Source organism: Scyliorhinus torazame, chromosome 14 (assembly GCF_047496885.1).
Source record: "Scyliorhinus torazame isolate Kashiwa2021f chromosome 14, sScyTor2.1, whole genome shotgun sequence".
In the NCBI taxonomy this organism is placed as follows: domain Eukaryota; kingdom Metazoa; phylum Chordata; class Chondrichthyes; order Carcharhiniformes; family Scyliorhinidae; genus Scyliorhinus; species Scyliorhinus torazame.
This window is the reverse complement of record NC_092720.1, coordinates 181,887,367-181,906,649: the sequence shown is the minus strand read 5'-3', so window position 1 is coordinate 181,906,649 and position 19,283 is coordinate 181,887,367. Positions and strand designations below refer to the sequence as shown.

The 19,283-nt window shown below is 43.0% G+C and overlaps 1 protein-coding gene across 1 annotated transcript; it reads left to right on the top strand.

Moving 5' to 3' along the window:
- The first annotated feature begins 15,854 nt into the window (after window positions 1-15,854).
- Window positions 15,855-17,207, top strand: LOC140389088 (muscarinic acetylcholine receptor M2-like). The gene has a single exon (XM_072473247.1). It carries the CDS (start codon window positions 15,855-15,857, stop codon window positions 17,205-17,207), a length of 1,353 nt encoding a protein of 450 aa, XP_072329348.1.
- Window positions 17,208-19,283: the final 2,076 nt, after the last annotated feature.

The following is a 19,283-nucleotide window of genomic DNA, read 5'->3' as shown; positions in this document are numbered from 1 at the left end:
GGTGGGTTTGGTTTCGATTTAGTTTTCGAGAAGCTGAAATCACAGCAGGATGTATATGAATCTCTGCAAGCTTATGGATGTTCATTTGGGATTTTGAAAGTGGAAACTGTTCTCAATAGTGAACTTAAACCTGACCTTTGTGTTAATAGGATCTTTTGTCTTCTGAATGTTTTTGGGAATTTATGAAGGATTACTTAGTGTTGTATTATTTGGAGGTTGTATTTGAATTGATGGTTGCTAAGATGTTCACTGTATGTTCTAAAAAGGTTAACTTGAGTTCATAGAATAAACATTGTTTTGCTTTAAAAAAAAAACTTTTCTATTCTGCTGTATCACATCTGTAGAGTGGGCCGTGTGCTTCCCATACCACAATCTATTAAACAGGGTCAGGTGAACTCCATGATACACTTTGGGGTTCTCTAAACCCTGGCCCATAACGATATGCTGTAGAAGGGCTCCTAACGCCCCCATTCAGCCGACCGCCGAACCAACAAAAGGTTCCGACAATGCATATACAGAGCATACAGACTCTCACTTCAACAAATTGAAAAGGGATGAATCGGCTACACTCAGGAATGCACCACCATTCATTTCCCTCCACTCCATTCGTCTTAAAAACACTTTCCATAAAGACAAATCAGAGGTACCCGAGTCTTCTCCAGAATCTACATTGGTCAGCGAAGGAGACAAGCACTTATTCTGAAAATTCAGAGCAAGAACAAAAGAACAGCAACATTAAAACTCGACACAATCATTTCTTATTGGGATCTATATTCAATCCTATTGGAGACATACCTAACCCTACCACACCTGCCGTTCACCTATCACCCCGCTGGGGAACAGTCATCGTTCCTACAAACGAGACAAGGGGGGGGGGGTGCTAAAACGCAGTCCTTTCTTATGGATATAAGGATTATAGCACATGAGAAAGAGAAGACTGCACAAATCACATGTCACTACACTCACTAAATATGGCACTTGCGAAAAAAAAAACAGGATTTCAAACGACTCTCGCCGTGAAGCTCAAACGTCATGCATCCTTGTCAGGAGGTTAGGTAGCGACATAAAATCAAAAGCATAGTCACAAGGAAATAAAGTCCAGTTTGATTGATGAACTGCAGGATAATAACACCATCATTACTTATCTTATTGGAAAGGGAAAGGCAACGATGAAATCATTTAATAACGCTTCAGATCTCTCAAACGTTCAATTGAAGTACTATCCGAACGCCATTCTGCCAACCCAGGCTCCTGCCGCGGTTTTGCGGAGGGAAGGTGGCGGTGTGTGCGTGTGTTGCGGGGGGGGGGGGGGGGGGTGGGGGGGGGGAGGTAGGTGATGATTCAACCTGGTCAGCCACCTGCAACCCCTCATGGCGAGCATTGCGAACAGGACAACGTAAGATTAGTCAACAGGACCTCTACTCGACGTCACACAGGTCGCGAAAACGAAATACAATACATCCAGTCGAATTCCTCTCAAATGTATTTCACAGATCATCAATGTATTCAGCAAAGTAATCACCGCAAAGCTGCACCACAGAGCAGAGATCATCATCCAGACAATGAGCCCCAATGGCGGAAATCATCCCGATGCGCACAGCACCACCGAGGCATGGGCCCGCTCACCAGAAATACTACCACTACAAGTTGCCTTCCCCACCCTCCAGCCATCCTGAATGACCCAATCAAATAAGGCTACTCTCTGATTCATTAGGCTCTTCACCTCAAAACTCCGCTGAGGATCATCCAGGAAATAGCACAGGATAGAAACCCTCCACAACATATGATTATGGGAGGTTCCTCGGGATAAAGTAAAGGATTAAAGCCTCGTGGAGCCAAGGCCCGTGAAAACACAGTGGTTCCCGCGTTTCCAACACGTGACCCCCAAAATCCAACTAAGCGTGTCTTCCCTAATCTACACCGTTCGTATCTATCTCTCGAGTACAATATTTATTTGTAATTATTCGTGCAAGTTAAATGTGACTGGTTGGTTCCAAAATGGGGATTTCGCTTGGTAGCTCCTTTGATTTGGTCAGCGCTGACATAATGGGCAAAATGGCTGCTATCTGTGCCACACATTTTGCTGTTATGCTTCTAAGCATGCAACACCCACATTTCAGTCCTTTGCTTAACAAAAAAATTTCGAGCAGGTGTAGACAATTCGGCCCTTCGAACCTGTTCCGCCATACATTGTAATCATGGCTGATCATCCAATTCAGTAACCTGTTCCCACATTCCCCAGATATTCTACGATCATTTTAGCCCCAAAAGCTTTACCTAACCCCGGAGGCCAACAGCGCGCTTTCAATTAGGGGCAGCACGGTAGCATTGTGGATAGCACAATTGCTTCACAGCTCCAGGGTCCCAGGTTCGATTCCAGCTTGGGTCACTGTCTGTGCGGAGTCTGCACATCTTCCCCGTGTGTGCGTGGGTTTCTTCCGGGTGCTTCGGTTTCCTCCCACAGACCAAAGATGTGCAGGTTAGGTGGATTGGCCATGATAAATTGCCCTTTGTGTCCAAAATTGCCCTTAGTGTTGGGTGGGGTTACTGGGTTATGGGGATAGGGTGGAGGTGTTGACCTTGGGTAGGGTGCTCTTTCCAAGAGCCGGTGCAGACTCGACGGGCCAAATGGCCTCCTTCTGCACTGTAAATTCTATGATAATTCCACTGCTGGCTGAGGTTATTCATAAACGCCCGCTTTATCAAGCATGGCCCTCGCCTGAGGTGTGTGATCCTCAGGTTAAAGCATCACCAGTCAGCTCTCATCCTCAAAGGGCAAAGCCACTTAAGGCCATCTGGGACTATGGCGAGTTTACCTTTACCGTGTTTGTGTGTTGTCGAATTTCTGAGATTGTTTGACCGCTTTTGGAAACATATACGTGGTTCAAAAAGCAAGCGTGACCCTCAGCTTTCCACGGTCCGATATTTTATTTCTCCACTTTACTCTCATGCTGAACTCTTTATCCGCGACCCACCATAGTCATTGCAAGGAGCACAACGTAAGCTGGTGTGGCTAATACCTCATATGTTGGTCGGAAGATTTTCAGCATCTGGAATCAGCCTGAATTCAATTCCTAATCAGTATCGCTGCCATATTTAGTTTCCTGCACCTTGGGTGATTTTATCTTTCCTCTCGTAGTTATATCGTTCTTTTATTTTGCTTTTGGACGGCAGTTGTTCATGGCTTAGCAGTTGCCCTCCTGCCTGCAGACACATTTTGTTCTTGTCTCGTGACTACATTTTTTAACCTTAAAATATTCTAGCTTTTTGTTATTTAACATCGCCTGCCCTCCATCCCATTACACAGCTTCCGTTTTATTTCATATTCTACCGTCTCCCCTTACTCTTGCTCGATGCCTATTGCATCGCTAACATTCCCCACGTGATATGGAATGTCACCGGCCTGGCCCATTCACTGCCAGTATCACGCTCTCCAGCGCGGTGGAGAACAAGAGTGTTAGGGATTTTGCAACTCAGTGCTGGACACCCAAATGTAAACCAACACCTCACAAGTCAGATGGCTGACAACAAAAGGACCACGGTTGGTCGTTTTCGGAAGCTTATCCCAAGAATATGACAGATGTTAATGATACCCATGCGGGCATTTCACACATGGTCAAATGTATGCTGTGACCATAAATGTGTCATAATAAAAAGGGTTAACTGAAATTGTTTGTTCAGCGACTGCAATTAATATCTATCTCCACTGGATGCAATCACTGGAGATTTGCCCTGTTCTATTAATAAGTGAGTCACTTCAATGCGTTTAGTGTCACACGGAACTTCATTTCTGGCTTTAAGAGGGGCCGCCGGCTTCGGAGGAATGGCTCACTGGAAAATATTTGATTTTGTCATTGACTTAGAAAGGATTTACTCTCCTTTAGCTTCGGTTATTGCTGTCCCTGGTGAGTATCGAAATCCCGTTATTAATGCAGTGAAATATATTGAACGGCAACATTCTAAATCGGTATGTCCTGCTATTCAGAGAAAGCATTAATTCTGGTGGCGATTTCCTTTCAATTTGATTGGAACACGGTAGCCCACCGATTCTGATGTCAACGAATGACGTACTCCCACTTTCACCATTTCTACCAGCAGATGTGTTCTTCTTTCATTTAAAGTGGCCTCGAGCTTCAAACATAGATTAGACATCAAAAGTTTGATTCTTGGTACAGGCAAGGATGCCGACTATTAGAAATCCTGGTCGTAAAGTTAGATGGTAGATAGAATTTTAAGCATTTTAATGTCTCGGAATTCACGTTGTTCTCACTTTCTGCCGTCTCTGACTTCCCACCATTTTATAGATGGTTTGCGATCAGAAAAAAAGTGTTTGTTCTTCCAAAATATACATTGATTCTCCGTTGTCATTGACATTCAGTGGAATCCATCCCAATCATCCTGTAGAAACCAATTAATTCAATTCTGCCTATGATAGGTGGGCGAATCTCGCACTCAGTCCAAAAGGTAGCTTTCTGTCAGCTACTTCTACATTTTCCATGAATGTTTCTTGTCGCCTTCACTGTTCGCTGCAACGTTCAGTTCCTTTCACTGCAATAGGAACGAGACTGTCTGACCCGCAGCAATGTTCCCCTGATGTTTTGCGAATTGTTTTTCCTCATGGGCTACTTCATCCCAAGCCCTATGCATCCGCATTTCCCAGTCTCTCATAAGTAAATCGTACTCTGCCATTTTGTTTTTCCTACCGACGTGGATAACTTCACATGTATCTATGTTCTATTGCACTTTCTAAGTATTCATCCACTTATTCACGTTTCTAAATTGCCTTGACTACCTCCTTACCACCGGATTTTATGTCATCACCAAATCTGTACTTGGGGGTCCCTGCTTCAAATCATTGATGTAGAGTGTCAATCGTTGGGTCCCCAAATATTGTTCCTTGCTGGATCCGACTGGTCATCGCCTGCAATTACCAAGGAAAACCCTATGTTCCGACTCTTATTTTCCTGCCTGCTGACCAGATCTCAATGTCAATGTCTGAACCCAAACCCATGTGCTTTAACTTATAAACAGACCTCTTACTTGGGGCTGTCTGAAAGTCCACATACAACTCATCCACTACTTTAAGGCTTTTTGTTTATTCTACTAGTTATGTCCTCGGAAACCTCCAATAGATTTGTCATTTTCTCTTTCATAAATCATTTTTTAATGTCTAATACCGTTGATATTTTCGAAGTGTCCTGTTACTATCTCGTTTATAATATATTATTGACATTCCTTACTGTAATTGGTAGGCTACGGGCTCTGTAATTCCATGTTTTCTCCTTACTATTTGTTTTAAAAACAACGGACTTACATGTTGCCTCATCTAATCTATTGGGAGCGGTCCAGAATCTGCAAAGGTTTGGACTATCGTAACCAACCCATCCACTAATAGCAAGGGCCTTTGTGCCCCGCATGCTTTGAAAAGAAAGTGGGTAGACAAAAGGCCGAAAGAGTTCCCCGTCGTGTTAAATGTAGGAAAGACATGTCTGGGCAACCCTGGATGTGTATGAATGCTTAGGACAGGTAAGACAGAAAAAAGTGTTTTTAGCAGGGATAAAAAGAGCAAAGCAGCAGAGGGCTGAGTAGAATATATAAAGTGCAGGGGGTGGGGGGGGTTCAGAAAGCAATTAGGCGAGCAGAGAGGGGACATGAAAAGCAGTTGCCGGTAAGATTAGGTAGAATGCCAAGATATTCTGCAAGTAAATTAAACGGATTCGGATAAACAGAGAGGGTGTCCCTATTAGGGACCAGGTGGAAACCTGTGCAGAGAGCCTGATGACATTTTCAGGGTGCTAAACGAGTACGTAGCATCTGGCTTTACTTGGAGCCGAAGCAAATAGTTACAAAATTCATCGAGAGGGATTGTTACGTTCTTGAACAGATTTACATTGGGTGGGGAGGCGAGGGGCGTGTGAGGTCATATTGGTGATATTGATGGTCCTAAAAATGGATACATCGCACCTCCAGATGTTATCCCAGGATGATGTGGGAGGGAAGGGAAGAAATCGCAGGAACTCGGATCGAAATTTATAATTCATCTTTGGCCAGGAGATTGCAAGACAGCTAAAGTGGTGCCAGCTTTCAAGAAGATTGTTGGAGATAAACCTGGGAATGACAGATCGGTGAGTCTCACATCAGTAGTTTGTAAATATTCGCAAAAGCTCTGAAGGAGGAAATTAATCTCCACTTGGAAAGACAATGTTTGGTCAGGGATAGGCAGTACGGCTTTGTCAGAGGAAAGTCGTGCAAACAAATTGATTAATCTACCCATCTGACCAACCCGTCTATATCTTCCTGCAGCCTACCAACTTGACAAGTCAATATGGACTTCACTACGTCCTTTGACAAGGTCCCTCATGGCAGACTGGTACAAAAGGTGAAGTCACACGGGATCAGGGTTGAGCTGGCAAGATGGATACAGAACTGGCTAGGTCATAGAAGGCAGAGAGTAGCAATGGAAGGGTGCTTTTCTGATTGGAGGGCTGTGATGAGTGGTGTTCTGCAGGGATCAGTGCTGGCACCTTTGCTGTTCGCAGTATATATAAATGATTTGGAGGAAAATGTAACTGGTCTGATTAGTAAGTTTGTAGGCGACACAAAGTTTGGTAGAATTGCGGATTGCGATGAGGACTGTCAGAGGATACAACAGATTTAGATTGTTTGGAGACTTGGGAAGAGATATGGCAGGGAGAGTTTAATCCGGACAAAATGAGGTAATGCATTTTGGAAGGAGTAATGCAGGTAGGGAATATACAGTGAATGATAGAACTCTCAAGAGTATTGACAGTCAGAGAGATCTAGGTGTACAGGTCCACAGGTCACTGAAAGGGACAACACAGATCGTCAAGAAGTTATACAGCATGCTTGCCTTCATTGGTTGGGGCATTGAGTATAAACATTTGCAAGACATGTTGCAGCTATATTACCTTAGTTCGGCCACACTTGGAGTATAGTGTTAAACTCTGGTCGCCACACGAGCAGAAGGAAGTGGAGGCTTTACAGAAGGTGCAGAAGAGATTTACCAGGATGTTGCTTGGTACGGAGGCAGTAGCAATGAGGAGTGGTTGAATAAACTCGGTTTGTTCTCAGTGGAACGATGGAGGTTGAGGGGCGGCCTGATAGAGGTCTACAACATTATGACAGGCATAGACAGAGTGGATAGTCAGAAGGATTTTCCCAGGGTAGAGGCGTAAACTACTAGGGGGCATAAGTTTAAGGTGCGACGGGCAAGGTTTGGAGGAGATGTACGAGGCAAGTTTTTTTGCACAGAGTGGAGTGGGTGCCTGGAACTCGCTGCCGGAGGAGGTGGTGGAAGCAGGGACGATAGTGACATTTAAGGGGCATCTTGACAAATACATGAATAGGATGGGAATAGGGGGATACGGACCGAGGAGGTGTAGAGGATTTTAGTTTAGACCGGCAGCATGGTCGACGCAGGCTTGGAGGGCCGATGGACCTGTTCCTGTGCTGTACTTTTCTTTGTTCTTTGTTCATTGTTCTTTGAAATGTTTAAGGACGTTATCAGGTGCGCAGATGAGGGTAATGCAGGTGATATAATTGATATCGATTTCAGCAAAGACTTCGAAAAGTTTCAATGTGGGAGACTGAAAAGAACGTATAACCACAAGGGATCTACAGTTACTTGCCAAGATATATCTAAAAATAACTTAGTTGTACGGGACAAAGTGGTTGGAGAAGGCTGCGTGTGTAACTGGAGACCGGTGTCCAGTAGAGTGTCACATGGATTAATGCTCCGGCCCTTATTGTTCGTGATATATTTAAAAGTATATAGACTACAATGCTGGTGGGGGAGGCGGCGGAGGTTGGCGGCCGGGGACGGCCAAGCAAGATTATGGATGACACGAAGATTGATAAGTTAGATAATAGTGAGGAAGACGAACTTAGGCTGCAGGAAGATATAGACGGGTTGGTCAGATGGGCAGATGAGTGACAGGTGGAATTTAACCCGAACAGCGCTAGGTATTTCATTTTGGCAGGAGTAACAAAACAATGGAGCACTCAATCAATGGCAGGACACTACGAAGCTCAAAAGAATAGAGGGATCATGAGGCGCTTGTGCAGAGGGTGTTTCCTTCCTTCCAACATAATGTCAGATCTGTGGGTGTTCACTTATGATTGCACAATATTCTACGTAATTCCCGACTCTTCATGCATGTGTAAATGTAAAAAACCCGAGACAATAAACAAATTAGGCTGACAAGTGGCAAATAACATTTGAGCCACACAAGTGCCAGTAATGACCATGTCCAATATGAGAGGGTGAAATGATCGCCCCTGTCATTCAATGGCATTCTTATTACTGTATCCCCCACTATCAACATCCTTGAATTATCATTGTGCAGAAGTTGAACTGGACGTGCCATACAAGTACGATGGCTGCACGATGTGTTCAGAGGCCAGAAATTCTGCGGCAGTTAACTGTCCTCCCGACTCCCCAAAGCCTACAAGGCACAAGTCTGGAGTGTAATGGATTACTTTCCACTTGCCTGGATGAGTACAGCTCCAACAACACTCAAATCGTTTGGCACAATCCAGGACGAAGCAGCCGCTTTGTTTGACCCTCTTCCAAAGACATTCACTCCCTCAACCATCGATGCAAAATGGCAACAGTGTGTACCGTCTACAACATGCACTCATGCATCACTAAAGCTCCTTTGACAAAAGCTCCAAAACCCAGGGCAACCACCATATAGCAGGAGAAAGAAAGCAGTTATTTGGGAACACCACCAACTGGACATTTCCCTCAAGTCACTTACCGTCCTGACTTGCAAAGATATTGTCCTTTCTTCCCTGCCGCTGGGTCAAAATCCTGGAACCCCCTCCCTAACAGCACAGTGGGTGTACCAACACAACATGGACTGCACTGGTTCACGAATGCGCTATCTTCTCAAGGTAAAAATCGACGGACAGCTAGTGCCGGCCAAACCAATGCTGGCTTTGCAAGTGAAGCTCGCATCCCATGAAGCTTAATTTTTAAAAAATGATTCCTGACGGCAGCAAGACAGGTGAATAGGGTCGTTAAGAATACATAGGTGACACTTGCCTTTTTCAGTCGTGGCATAGAGTATAAGAGGAGGAAAGCCGCATTGGACAGTGTAAAACTTTGGTTGGGCCACATATGGAGTATTATGTGCAGTTCTAGTCGTCTCACTATAGCAAGGATGTGATTTCACTGGAGAGGTGGAGAGGAGATTCCCCTGGATTTTGCGTAGAATGGAGCATTTTCGCTATAAAGCGAGATTGTACTGGCTCGGCTTTTTTGTCTTAGAGAAGAAAAGGCAGATTGGGGACCTGACTGAGGTATATAACATTGTTAGAGTGATGGCCAGGATGGATAGAGCGCAGCTGTTCCCTTTAGTTGAAGGATCAATAACGAGGGGCAAAATTTTAAGATGAGATGCAAGAGGTTTGGATGGGGACTTGAAGAAGCGTGATAAATTCAGCATGAGAGTAAAGTGGAGAAATAAAATATCGGACCGTGGAAAGCTGCGGGTCAGGCTTGCTTTCTGAACTACGTATAGGTTTCCAAAAGCAGTTAACAAGAATACATTGTCTGAGGTAGCAGTAGAAGGGGGTGGGGAGGGAGCGGGACCGCGGGACCATACAACCTTTAAAAGGTATGTAGATGAGCACGAAATGTCGTCACATTGAAGACTATGGACTCAGTGCTGGAAAGTAGGATCAGTGTAGATTGAGTATAATTTTTCGGTTTTGTCGGTACCGATTAGATGGACCAATTTGCCTCTTCTGTGCCTTATGGCTCCATCACGCCGGTCCCGCTACAAAACCCCTCTACTTTTATCAATCTCTGCTCTGTTACTCTCTTTCCTGCCAATATTTTATTGTAATCACTATTCGACAACAGTTAGAAAAAAACAGTTTCAAGGCACAGGGCCTAAATACATTTCAAAGTAACAATCGCCCACACACCTAACACAAACAACTGCGAGGCACAAGGCCTCGATACAATACGACAGTTTCAGACTGAAGAAAAATCACGAGGCACAGGGCCTAAATATATTTTGGAGTAACAATCCCCTAAACACATAACACAAACAGGCGCAAGGCACAAGGCCTCGATACAATACGACCGTTTCAGAGCAAATAAGAACCAGAAGGCACAAGACCTAAATACATGTTTTAACAGTGACGTCTTAAAAACAATCACAAGGCACAAGGCCCTCTCTTTCCTGCTTGCTACTTGACTCTGCTTCAATTCACCTTTTACCATTCTGCTTTACATCTGATTCTCTCGATTCTGGTCTCCCCTGTCTGGCCTGAATTGTGTCGCTTTGCTATCTTGTTTTATTGTTTTTCTTGCCTTTCCAACAGTTTTCACTACACTTATCTCAGTATTGCGGCCGGCACAGGAGGAAAATGGTGAGGAGGACGAAGGAATGGTTAGCAGGATAAATAAAGTTGGGAGAAACAGGAATTTAGATTGAGTTCAGGTAGTGAGGCTTTGGAAAGGCAGGATGAATGTGAGTTTTAAAAAGGCGCAGTAAAAAAGCAAATTGCGACAAAATATTTTGAAGTGGAATTTCTACCTTGACGCAACTGAGGCCTAATTTCAGGGACCAACTCTCCACGTCCAAAATCTACTTTAACCACCAGGCATTTGGCAAATTTCCTAATTAAGGATACGACTCAGGCAAGAAAATTCGAACTGCTGTGACCAAAGCAGAAGCTAGAAACTAAAGTTAACTTTGTAAACTGTCAAAGTCCTATCCTATGGAATGACATATTATCCGGAATATCCATACCCAAACACACATGATAGCTCCATATTTAAAGAACTGGTGTGCTTTATTTCGGCCCTAGGGAAGTGATGATATCGAATATATTAGCTGACAAACATCCAGTGACTATTGTGGCCTGGATTTCCGCTTTCCGGTTTCCAGTTTAAAGTTGTCACTAAGTCAATATAATCTCGAGCTCTCAAGAGAGAAAGTCAGGATGTAAAACGCACCAAATATCTTCATTTTTAATTTAAACTATACAAACATAAAAGTAGGACACTGAGAGCTACCCAAAGAACTGGTTCTAAAATGTCAGAGCAAGCAAAATATAAATTCACATCTGTACTGAGATTTGAAATCATTATGAAGAAATGTACATTTCCTCAAGAATTTAAGAATTTTTCCGGGCCATCTAGGCTTTTTTATGTGCACTTATTATTTTGATACTATATTAATCCACCCAGATATACGTCGTTGAACAATGTCTATACTTTTCAAGTGCATTGCTGCAAAATCTGGCTCAAAAATCATTTATGGGAAGGTATGTTTAAGATGGACGATGTTTTCAGCAGAGGAATCGATTTTACTTAATGGAAAATGGTCAAGTTAGCTCATCTAATGAAATCTGAAGCCTCGTGTTGAGGGCATGTAATCTCGTTAGCGAGCGCCTTCCTGATTGGTACGCAGGTTTCCTTCTCTGTGCATGTATATAGGTAGATAGATAGATAGATGGATAGCTACATTGATGAACAGATCGATAGTAATATAGCTGACAACAGACTACTCTCGGACACTGCTTGCTAGTTTATTTCAAACGTTGCAGAACATTGCTTGTTGAAACGAAGTAGTCTGTCAAATTAACACGTTAAATGCACCACAACCATTTGGTTACTAACCAGTTGCACGGCGTACGGTCCATTCCCAATTCCTCAGCCGAATAAAAAGAAAAATGTCAGGTACAGCGCAACTTTGTTCTCCTGTATGGGATCGTGAACATGGGGCATAATATTGAACTTATAATGGCGCCAATTAGTACTGACATCATAAATTTTCAAGGGTAATGGAACCATAGAATTAAATTGCTTAGGATGATGCCATTTGGGCGGCATGGTGGCGCAGTGGGTAACACTGCTGCCTCACGGCACAGAGGACCCAGGTTCGATCCCTTCCACGAGTTAGTGTCCGTGTGGTTTGCACATTCTCTCCGTGTCTGCCTGGGTCTCACTCCCACAACCCAAAATATGTGCAGAGTAGGTGGATTGGCCGCGTTAAATTCATCCTGAATTGGAAAAACGAATTACGCTATTTGTGTCTTTCCCTGAAAATACAATGGGTGCGGAATGGATTAGATTTTTCAAGACTGACATCGATCTTATTTTTGGCAGCAAAGTATGAAGCAAAAAACATGTAAATGGCGCTGCGGCCCAAATCAGGCATCCTGTAATCGAAGGGTTTGGGTAAGGTCGAAAGATTAAATGACGAATTAATGGACCTGTATTTGTGTTCAGTCAGGGAACAGAGTTGCAACAGGGAATGAAAGAGGAGCAGTGTCAGTGAAGGGAAGTTGACAGTGAGAAGAAATAATGAATTAGACATCTGCAAATAATCCAAACAAATTATGGGTAAACGAAAATTGTGTTTGTTACAATGAGCAGAAAGAAATAGAAACTCATATGGAGAGTACGGAATGTTGACACGGAAGTGCCAAGTAAATCCAAGATTCATTGGCGATTGGCAGTGTATGCTGACATGCTATTTGCACTGATGAGTTATTTGCCATTCCGCAATGTTGACGGTGGCCATGTTTTGCTCAGTTGTCAAAAGATTTATTTCAAATGATGAATCCAGGCAAACTTTCATTAAAACCGATGGAACCTAATCTCCAGCACGATTAGAAACTGGAGAAAAATATGCAAAAAGCACTGGAAATGCAGCGCCGAACAGCGACCTCCAAATGAACAATAACTTGATGTCGACATTTCATACAGAAGTCTCTAACCATTACCATGATACCCCATGTCTTTTTCTGCAATATCCTAATATTCTCGTCATGTCCTAAACCTAGTCATTATGTCAACTGGTGGAAATAATGGCCAACTACCTGTAGCAGAGGGAGGTATGGAGAGGGGACACGCATAAAAAAATACAAGAGATTCACTCCTGATATTCTGAATTCCGAATATATGAGTTGGTGATGCCATGGTAACTTTTCACATAAGTGATAGTGTTCAGCAAAATAGTATAGATAGATGAAAGCGGGTAAATTGAGAAAAGCTGCACTCTTAATAGCGAACTTCAATTGACAGCAGCACAGTGGGAAGATATAATTACATAATCTCTGTGCCGCTTATCTGATTTATGTTGAAATAGCTTCCCTGGCTCCAGAAAGCCAAATGATCCTGCGCCCTCGCAGGACGTACCGTAATGGAAGGCCAGCGAGACATGTCTTCTTCGAAATAAGATGCATGGGCTGCCTTTGCAAGTATAATAGCTCCCAGCCTATCCTGAAGACTCCCGATTGTACGCGACGTTGTGAGGTCATCCAAATTGAAGGGCGATAGCCAATTTCCACTCCTCTGTCTCTCGTTGACATGGTGTCAAGATCACTCTTCCTACTCATCAATTAGGCAAGCCGTTGAGGTTGCTGGCGAAACTATGGGTTAGCATTATCCTTCGGCAGATCAGTGAAAAAAATCATGCGGTATTGATATTGTATCCTCTTTCTGATGCACTTGTTCCTCAATTTTGCTGACGATACGACCATAGTGGGCCGGATCTCGATAACGACGAGTCAGAATACAGGAGGGAGATTGAGAGCCTAGTGGAGTGGTGCAGCGACAACAATCTCTCCCTGAATGCCAGCAAAACTAAAGAGCTGGTCATTGACTTCAGGAAGCAAAGTACTGTACACACCCGCTGTCAGCATCAACGGGGTCGAGGTGGAGAGGGTTATCAGTTGTAAATTCCTAGGGGTGCAAATCTCCAAAGATCTGTCCTGGTCTACCCACGTCGACGCTACTACCAAGAAAGTACGACCCCAGCGCCTATACGTCCTCAGGAAACTAAGGCAATTTGGCCTGTCCACATTAACCCTTACCAACTTATACATATGCACCATACAAAGCATCCTATCTGGCTGCATCACAGCCTGGTATGGCAACTGCTCGGCCCAGGACCGCAAGAAACTTCAGAGTCGTGAACACCGCCCAGTCCATCGCACGAACCTGCCTCCCATCCATTGACTCCATCTACACCTCCCGCTGCCTGGGGAAAGTGGGCAGCATAATCAAAGACCCCTCCCACCCGGCGTACTGACTCTTCCAAGTTCTTCCACCGGGCAGGAGATACAGAAGCCTGAGAACACGCACGAACAAACAAAGCAGCTTCTTCCCCGCTGTTACTAGACTCCTAAACGACCCTGTTATGGACTGACCTCATTAACACTACACCCTGTATGCTTCATCCGATGCCGGTGCTTATGTAGTTACATTGTATACCTTATGTTGCCCTATTATGTATTTTCTTTTCTTCCCTTTTCTTCCCATGTACTTGATTATCTGTTGAGCTGCTCGCAGAAAAATACGTTTCATTGTACCTCGGTACACGTGAAAATAAACAAATCAAATCCAATCTAATCCACGAAAAAAGATTTTTTCTAAACGCTTTGGCCATTTTATTTTTCAATTTATTTTCCGGTATCCAATTAATTGCAAATACACTTAATACATATAGAATCAATCGCATTATCTTCTCGTTCTACTGCACCGTACTCTGGTATGCATGTTGGAAACACTGGTTAAACTTTATATTACACAATTAATGCTTCATTGCTTGGTATTTTACCCTATAAATGCACCTCTTTCTCAAACGTTATCTTTTTCTACGTGTCGCTATCTCTTTCCTCGCTGTCCCTTCTTCTTGCACTTTTTCTCTCCTTGTTTTTTAAATTTGTTTTCTCTTCCCTTTTCAACTGTTGCTCTCTATCATCTTCCGTACCTTTTTTATTTCTGCGTTAGTACGATCTAAATGCCTTTGCTGGACCAAATTTCCGATAGTATGTTTGATCAGTATTGGGCGTTCGTGCCAAGAAAGTTAACAGGTAAAAAATATGCTATATAACTTTTAAAAAGTACATGACATGGAGCATTGAAGAATATTGTAATTGACTTCTCTCGTGTTGCATTAATTTCGACTTTGAACTTAAAATACCAGCCTAAGACAAAATACACCTGCTTTTCTAATTAGCACATTCTCATAAAACATGCGAGCTATATATTGATAGAAATGAACGAATTAAAACTAGTCTAACCTCTAACCCCATAACTATCTGTTTCTGATTCTGACGGAGATCATGTTGGACAAAATGGTTCTTCTTTGTGAGGGAGGGATAACACTGGACCGTCTGCTCTCCTTGCAAAACTTCCCAGATGATAGGGATTTTCAGTCTTTCCGTGAGTTTGTGGTCTGGATACACAACTTTAAATTAATCAAAGGACGAAAGTTTTATTTTACCTTAAACATATAAATATCTAGAAACAACAGAGCAAACTCAGAACTAAGGGGCAGTACGGTGGCGCAGTGGTTTGTACTGTTGCCTCACGGCGCTGAGGACCCCGGCTCGACCCCGGCCCCAGGTCACTGTCCATGTGGTGTTTGCACATTCTTCCCGTAGCTGCTTGGGGTGTCACCTCCACAACACAAAAATATGTGCAGATCGGTGAGTTAACCACGCCAAATTACTCGTCAATGGTAAAAAAAAAGAATTTGGTACTGTAAAAATTTTTTTTTCATTAACACAGTTCATTATCAATTAATCTGAGACATGGAGGGAACGATAACCATTCACATCAAGTAATTAACTATGAATTCCTAACGATTGGTAAATAAATTATCATGCCAGTTGAATCCTGGTTAGAACAAAATTCTTCCTGACAAAGATACTGAGGTTTTTAAGAGCGTTTAATGTTCTTATTGATAGATCTTCAATTTGCAACAAATTGTATTTTAAATAAAACATCTGTGTTTCCTGATCTCTTTTCTTTCCTGTTTCGCATTTGTGCCTCGTCAGTGCTCACTACACATCAGCGGGAAATGATGGCAAACTCCACAGAGCTAAACGAATCTCGTAACAACCTCACAGGCTTCTTTGATACTGAAAGAGTGAGTTCTTACAAAATGGTCGAAGCGGTTTTCATTGTAATTGTGACAGTTGCTTTAAGCTTGTTGACAATCATTGGAAATATTCTGGTCATAGTTTCTATCAAAGTAAACAGACATTTGCAAACTATGAACAACTATTTTATTTTCAGCTTGGCCTGTGCTGATTTGATTATTGGTGTATTCTCCATGAATCTGTACACCACTTACATCGTCATTGGCTCCTGGCCATTGGGCCCAGTGGTTTGTGATTTGTGGCTTGCTCTAGATTATGTCGTCAGTAATGCATCTGCCATGAACCTCCTGGTCATCAGCTTTGACCGTTACTTCTGCGTGACAAAGCCCCTCAGCTACCCCGTGAGGAGAACAGCAAAGATGGCAGGGATGATGATCGCAGCTGCTTGGGTGCTTTCGTTTATCTTGTGGGCTCCTGCAATTCTCTTCTGGCAGTTCATTGTAGGGGAGCGTACAGTCAGTGAAGGTGAATGTTATGTACAGTTCTTCTCAAATCCCGCCATCACGTTTGGCACGGCTGTAGCTGCCTTTTATCTCCCTGTGTCCATAATGATGACTTTGTATGTGCAAATAGCTCGTGCCAGCAAATGTCGAATGAAAGACAATAAAGAGGAGCGTGAATCAAGCAATGACAGCATTTCACCCAGTCTAGTGCAGGACAAGAGAACGAAGCTGAACAACAACATCATACCAGGTGTTCCTGATGGTTTTTCACAAGGCAAACTACAGAATGACATAGTAGCAGGGGAAGTAATACTTAGTAATTGTGACCAAGAGGATAAGGAACTCCCCAATGCGTCAAGTTTCTCAAGTGTACTTCCATCAAACCCAAAGCCGAATGGGACGACACATGAGAGCACAGCGTTTTATATGACGCAACCCTGCTCCTTGATGTGCAGCTCCAAACTCTCCTGCATAAAGATAGTTAAAGATAGCGAGATCATAGCAGAAAATAAGATCATTACACTGAACAATACGCCTGTGAAGAAGAGGACGGGGGCTGTGTCCCGAGAGAAGAAGGTGACAAAGACCATCCTGGCTATTCTTCTGGCATTTATCATTACCTGGACCCCTTACAATGTCATGGTGCTCATTGACACGTTCTGCTCAATCTGTGTCCCCAACACGGTCTGGACTATTGCATACTGGCTCTGTTACCTCAACAGTACCGTCAACCCAGCCTGCTATGCACTCTGTAATGCTACATTTAAGAAAACTTTCAAGCATCTTCTCTTGTGTCAGTATAAGAAAATTGGTGCAACAAGATCATAACAACCACAAGGACTAATTATGGAAACTTAATGTATATTAATTGTATTAACTCCTTAAATGCATGTACATTCTGCCCGCAAACGGGCCATGAATATATTGACATCTGCGTTATTGAAGTCACATCTTTATATATCCCATTATTATGCATATGTAACGACTGTTATAAATAAAGGGTGTGCTGTTTATTATACTACATTTATGCATGAATTGGGTGTTGCTATTATCTGAGGTTTAATCACCCTAAAATAAAGCATAAGCATGTTGAGTGACGAATTTTCATATTTTACAACATTACACAAAATACTATATATCGTAGAAATTACAATACAGGAGGAGGCTATTCGGCCACTCGAGTCTGCACCGGCCCTTGGAAAGAGCACCCTACCCAAGCCCATACCTCCAGCCTCTCCCTGTAACACCATTTTGGACACTAATGACAATTTAGCATGGCCAGTCCACCTAACCTGCACATCTTTGGACTGCAGGAGGAAACCGGACCATCCGCAGGAAACCCAAGCAGACACGGGGAGAACGTGCAGATTCCGCACAGACAGCGATCCAAGTCGGGAATCGAACCTGAGATCTTGGAGCAGTGAAGCAACTGTGATAACCACTGTGCTACCATGCTGCCCAGTCTAGTGTTATTGAGCCCCAGTATTCACCTTAGGCGGCTAGTAATCTTAATTTCTCTGTTTCAACTGATGCAGACTGTGGAGCGGGAGAAACAGCAGATCTTTGCTCCAAACCGGTCGTAAAACAATCACGAACCGCCAAGTTATAGCCAAGGACATCTCTTCAGGTAGATAACTGAAAAGGTGTCATATAATGTCATCTTTCTGCTTCAATGGCCAAGATGCTCCTTCAGTGGATACCCTACATGTCATTTTAAATCCTCTTTTTGAGTTGATTAGATGCCAGATGGTTCATTGTTTGGAGTAAAAATAAAATTATGGAAAAAGGAATGAATGATTTTGAATCTTATCGTCTAATAATTCAATCATATGGCTCAAAGAAAAGCAGTGAACTGAATATTGTAAATAATTTATTTTCGCTCAGAATCCTGAAACTACCTTTCCAACAGTGAGTGTACCTGTACCACATGGATGCTGAGGCTTAAGAATGCGTCTGCCCACAGCCTTCTTAATGGGCAATTAGAGCTGGGCAAAACATGCTGGCCTACCCAGCGGCGCCCATTTTACATGGACGTCTAAAACATTTCTGCCAACAAATGCAGAAGAACATAACGGCCTTGATTGAGTTGAGTGCCCAGGGAACAATAGAAACCCACTGCTTTTTCGTAATTTGAGCTGAATTAGAATACGTAAAAGCATGGCAGTACTCCCGTGTGGCGCAGAGCCTCTTGTAATGGAAAGTAAATAATTAGTTAAAATCTGTCACAAAATCTGAAATGCATGTATATGAGTGCTTGTCCGTTTGTCAAACTAGCAATGCTTTTCTCAAACCCCTTCGTTGATTGAGTCAATGGATAAGATGGAACCTTACCATTTTACATTAGGAATTCTTTCTAATGTTAGAATTGGCAATGTGCCTGTTACTTAATAAAGTTTAAAAGATCAAAGAACAGTTACTCAGTATGAGGAATATAGCAAGACATCAAAGACGAGTACCTAGAAGCAAAAAAGTCAAGGTCTGATTCTTAATAAGCATCATAAAACAAATGCCTTTTCTAACCGCAGAGATAACATATTAATATATGTGGATAGTAATTTACTATTTTGGGGGGATTGCGTTTTAATTTCTGGAATGCCTATTGATAGTCCAACGACATGCAATTTCGCTCATATTTTGTATGAATGCAATGTTTACCCCCACAACATTAACACTCATGCCTCATGCCTTTCACTCATCTATGGTGATGAGGATACAAAGAGCTGACAAAGTGTGGAGAACCTGCTCACCTCGTACCATCACAAGGACCTCACACCGGCACCACATTAATGAATTGATGTCAAATTCCATTGTGGGATAGTTCTTAATCCCTAATCCTGGTCGTCCAGAAACAAAGATACTGTGTTGGGGTCCATGCATTTCCTGGCGTTCAGCGAAGTTGCTTGC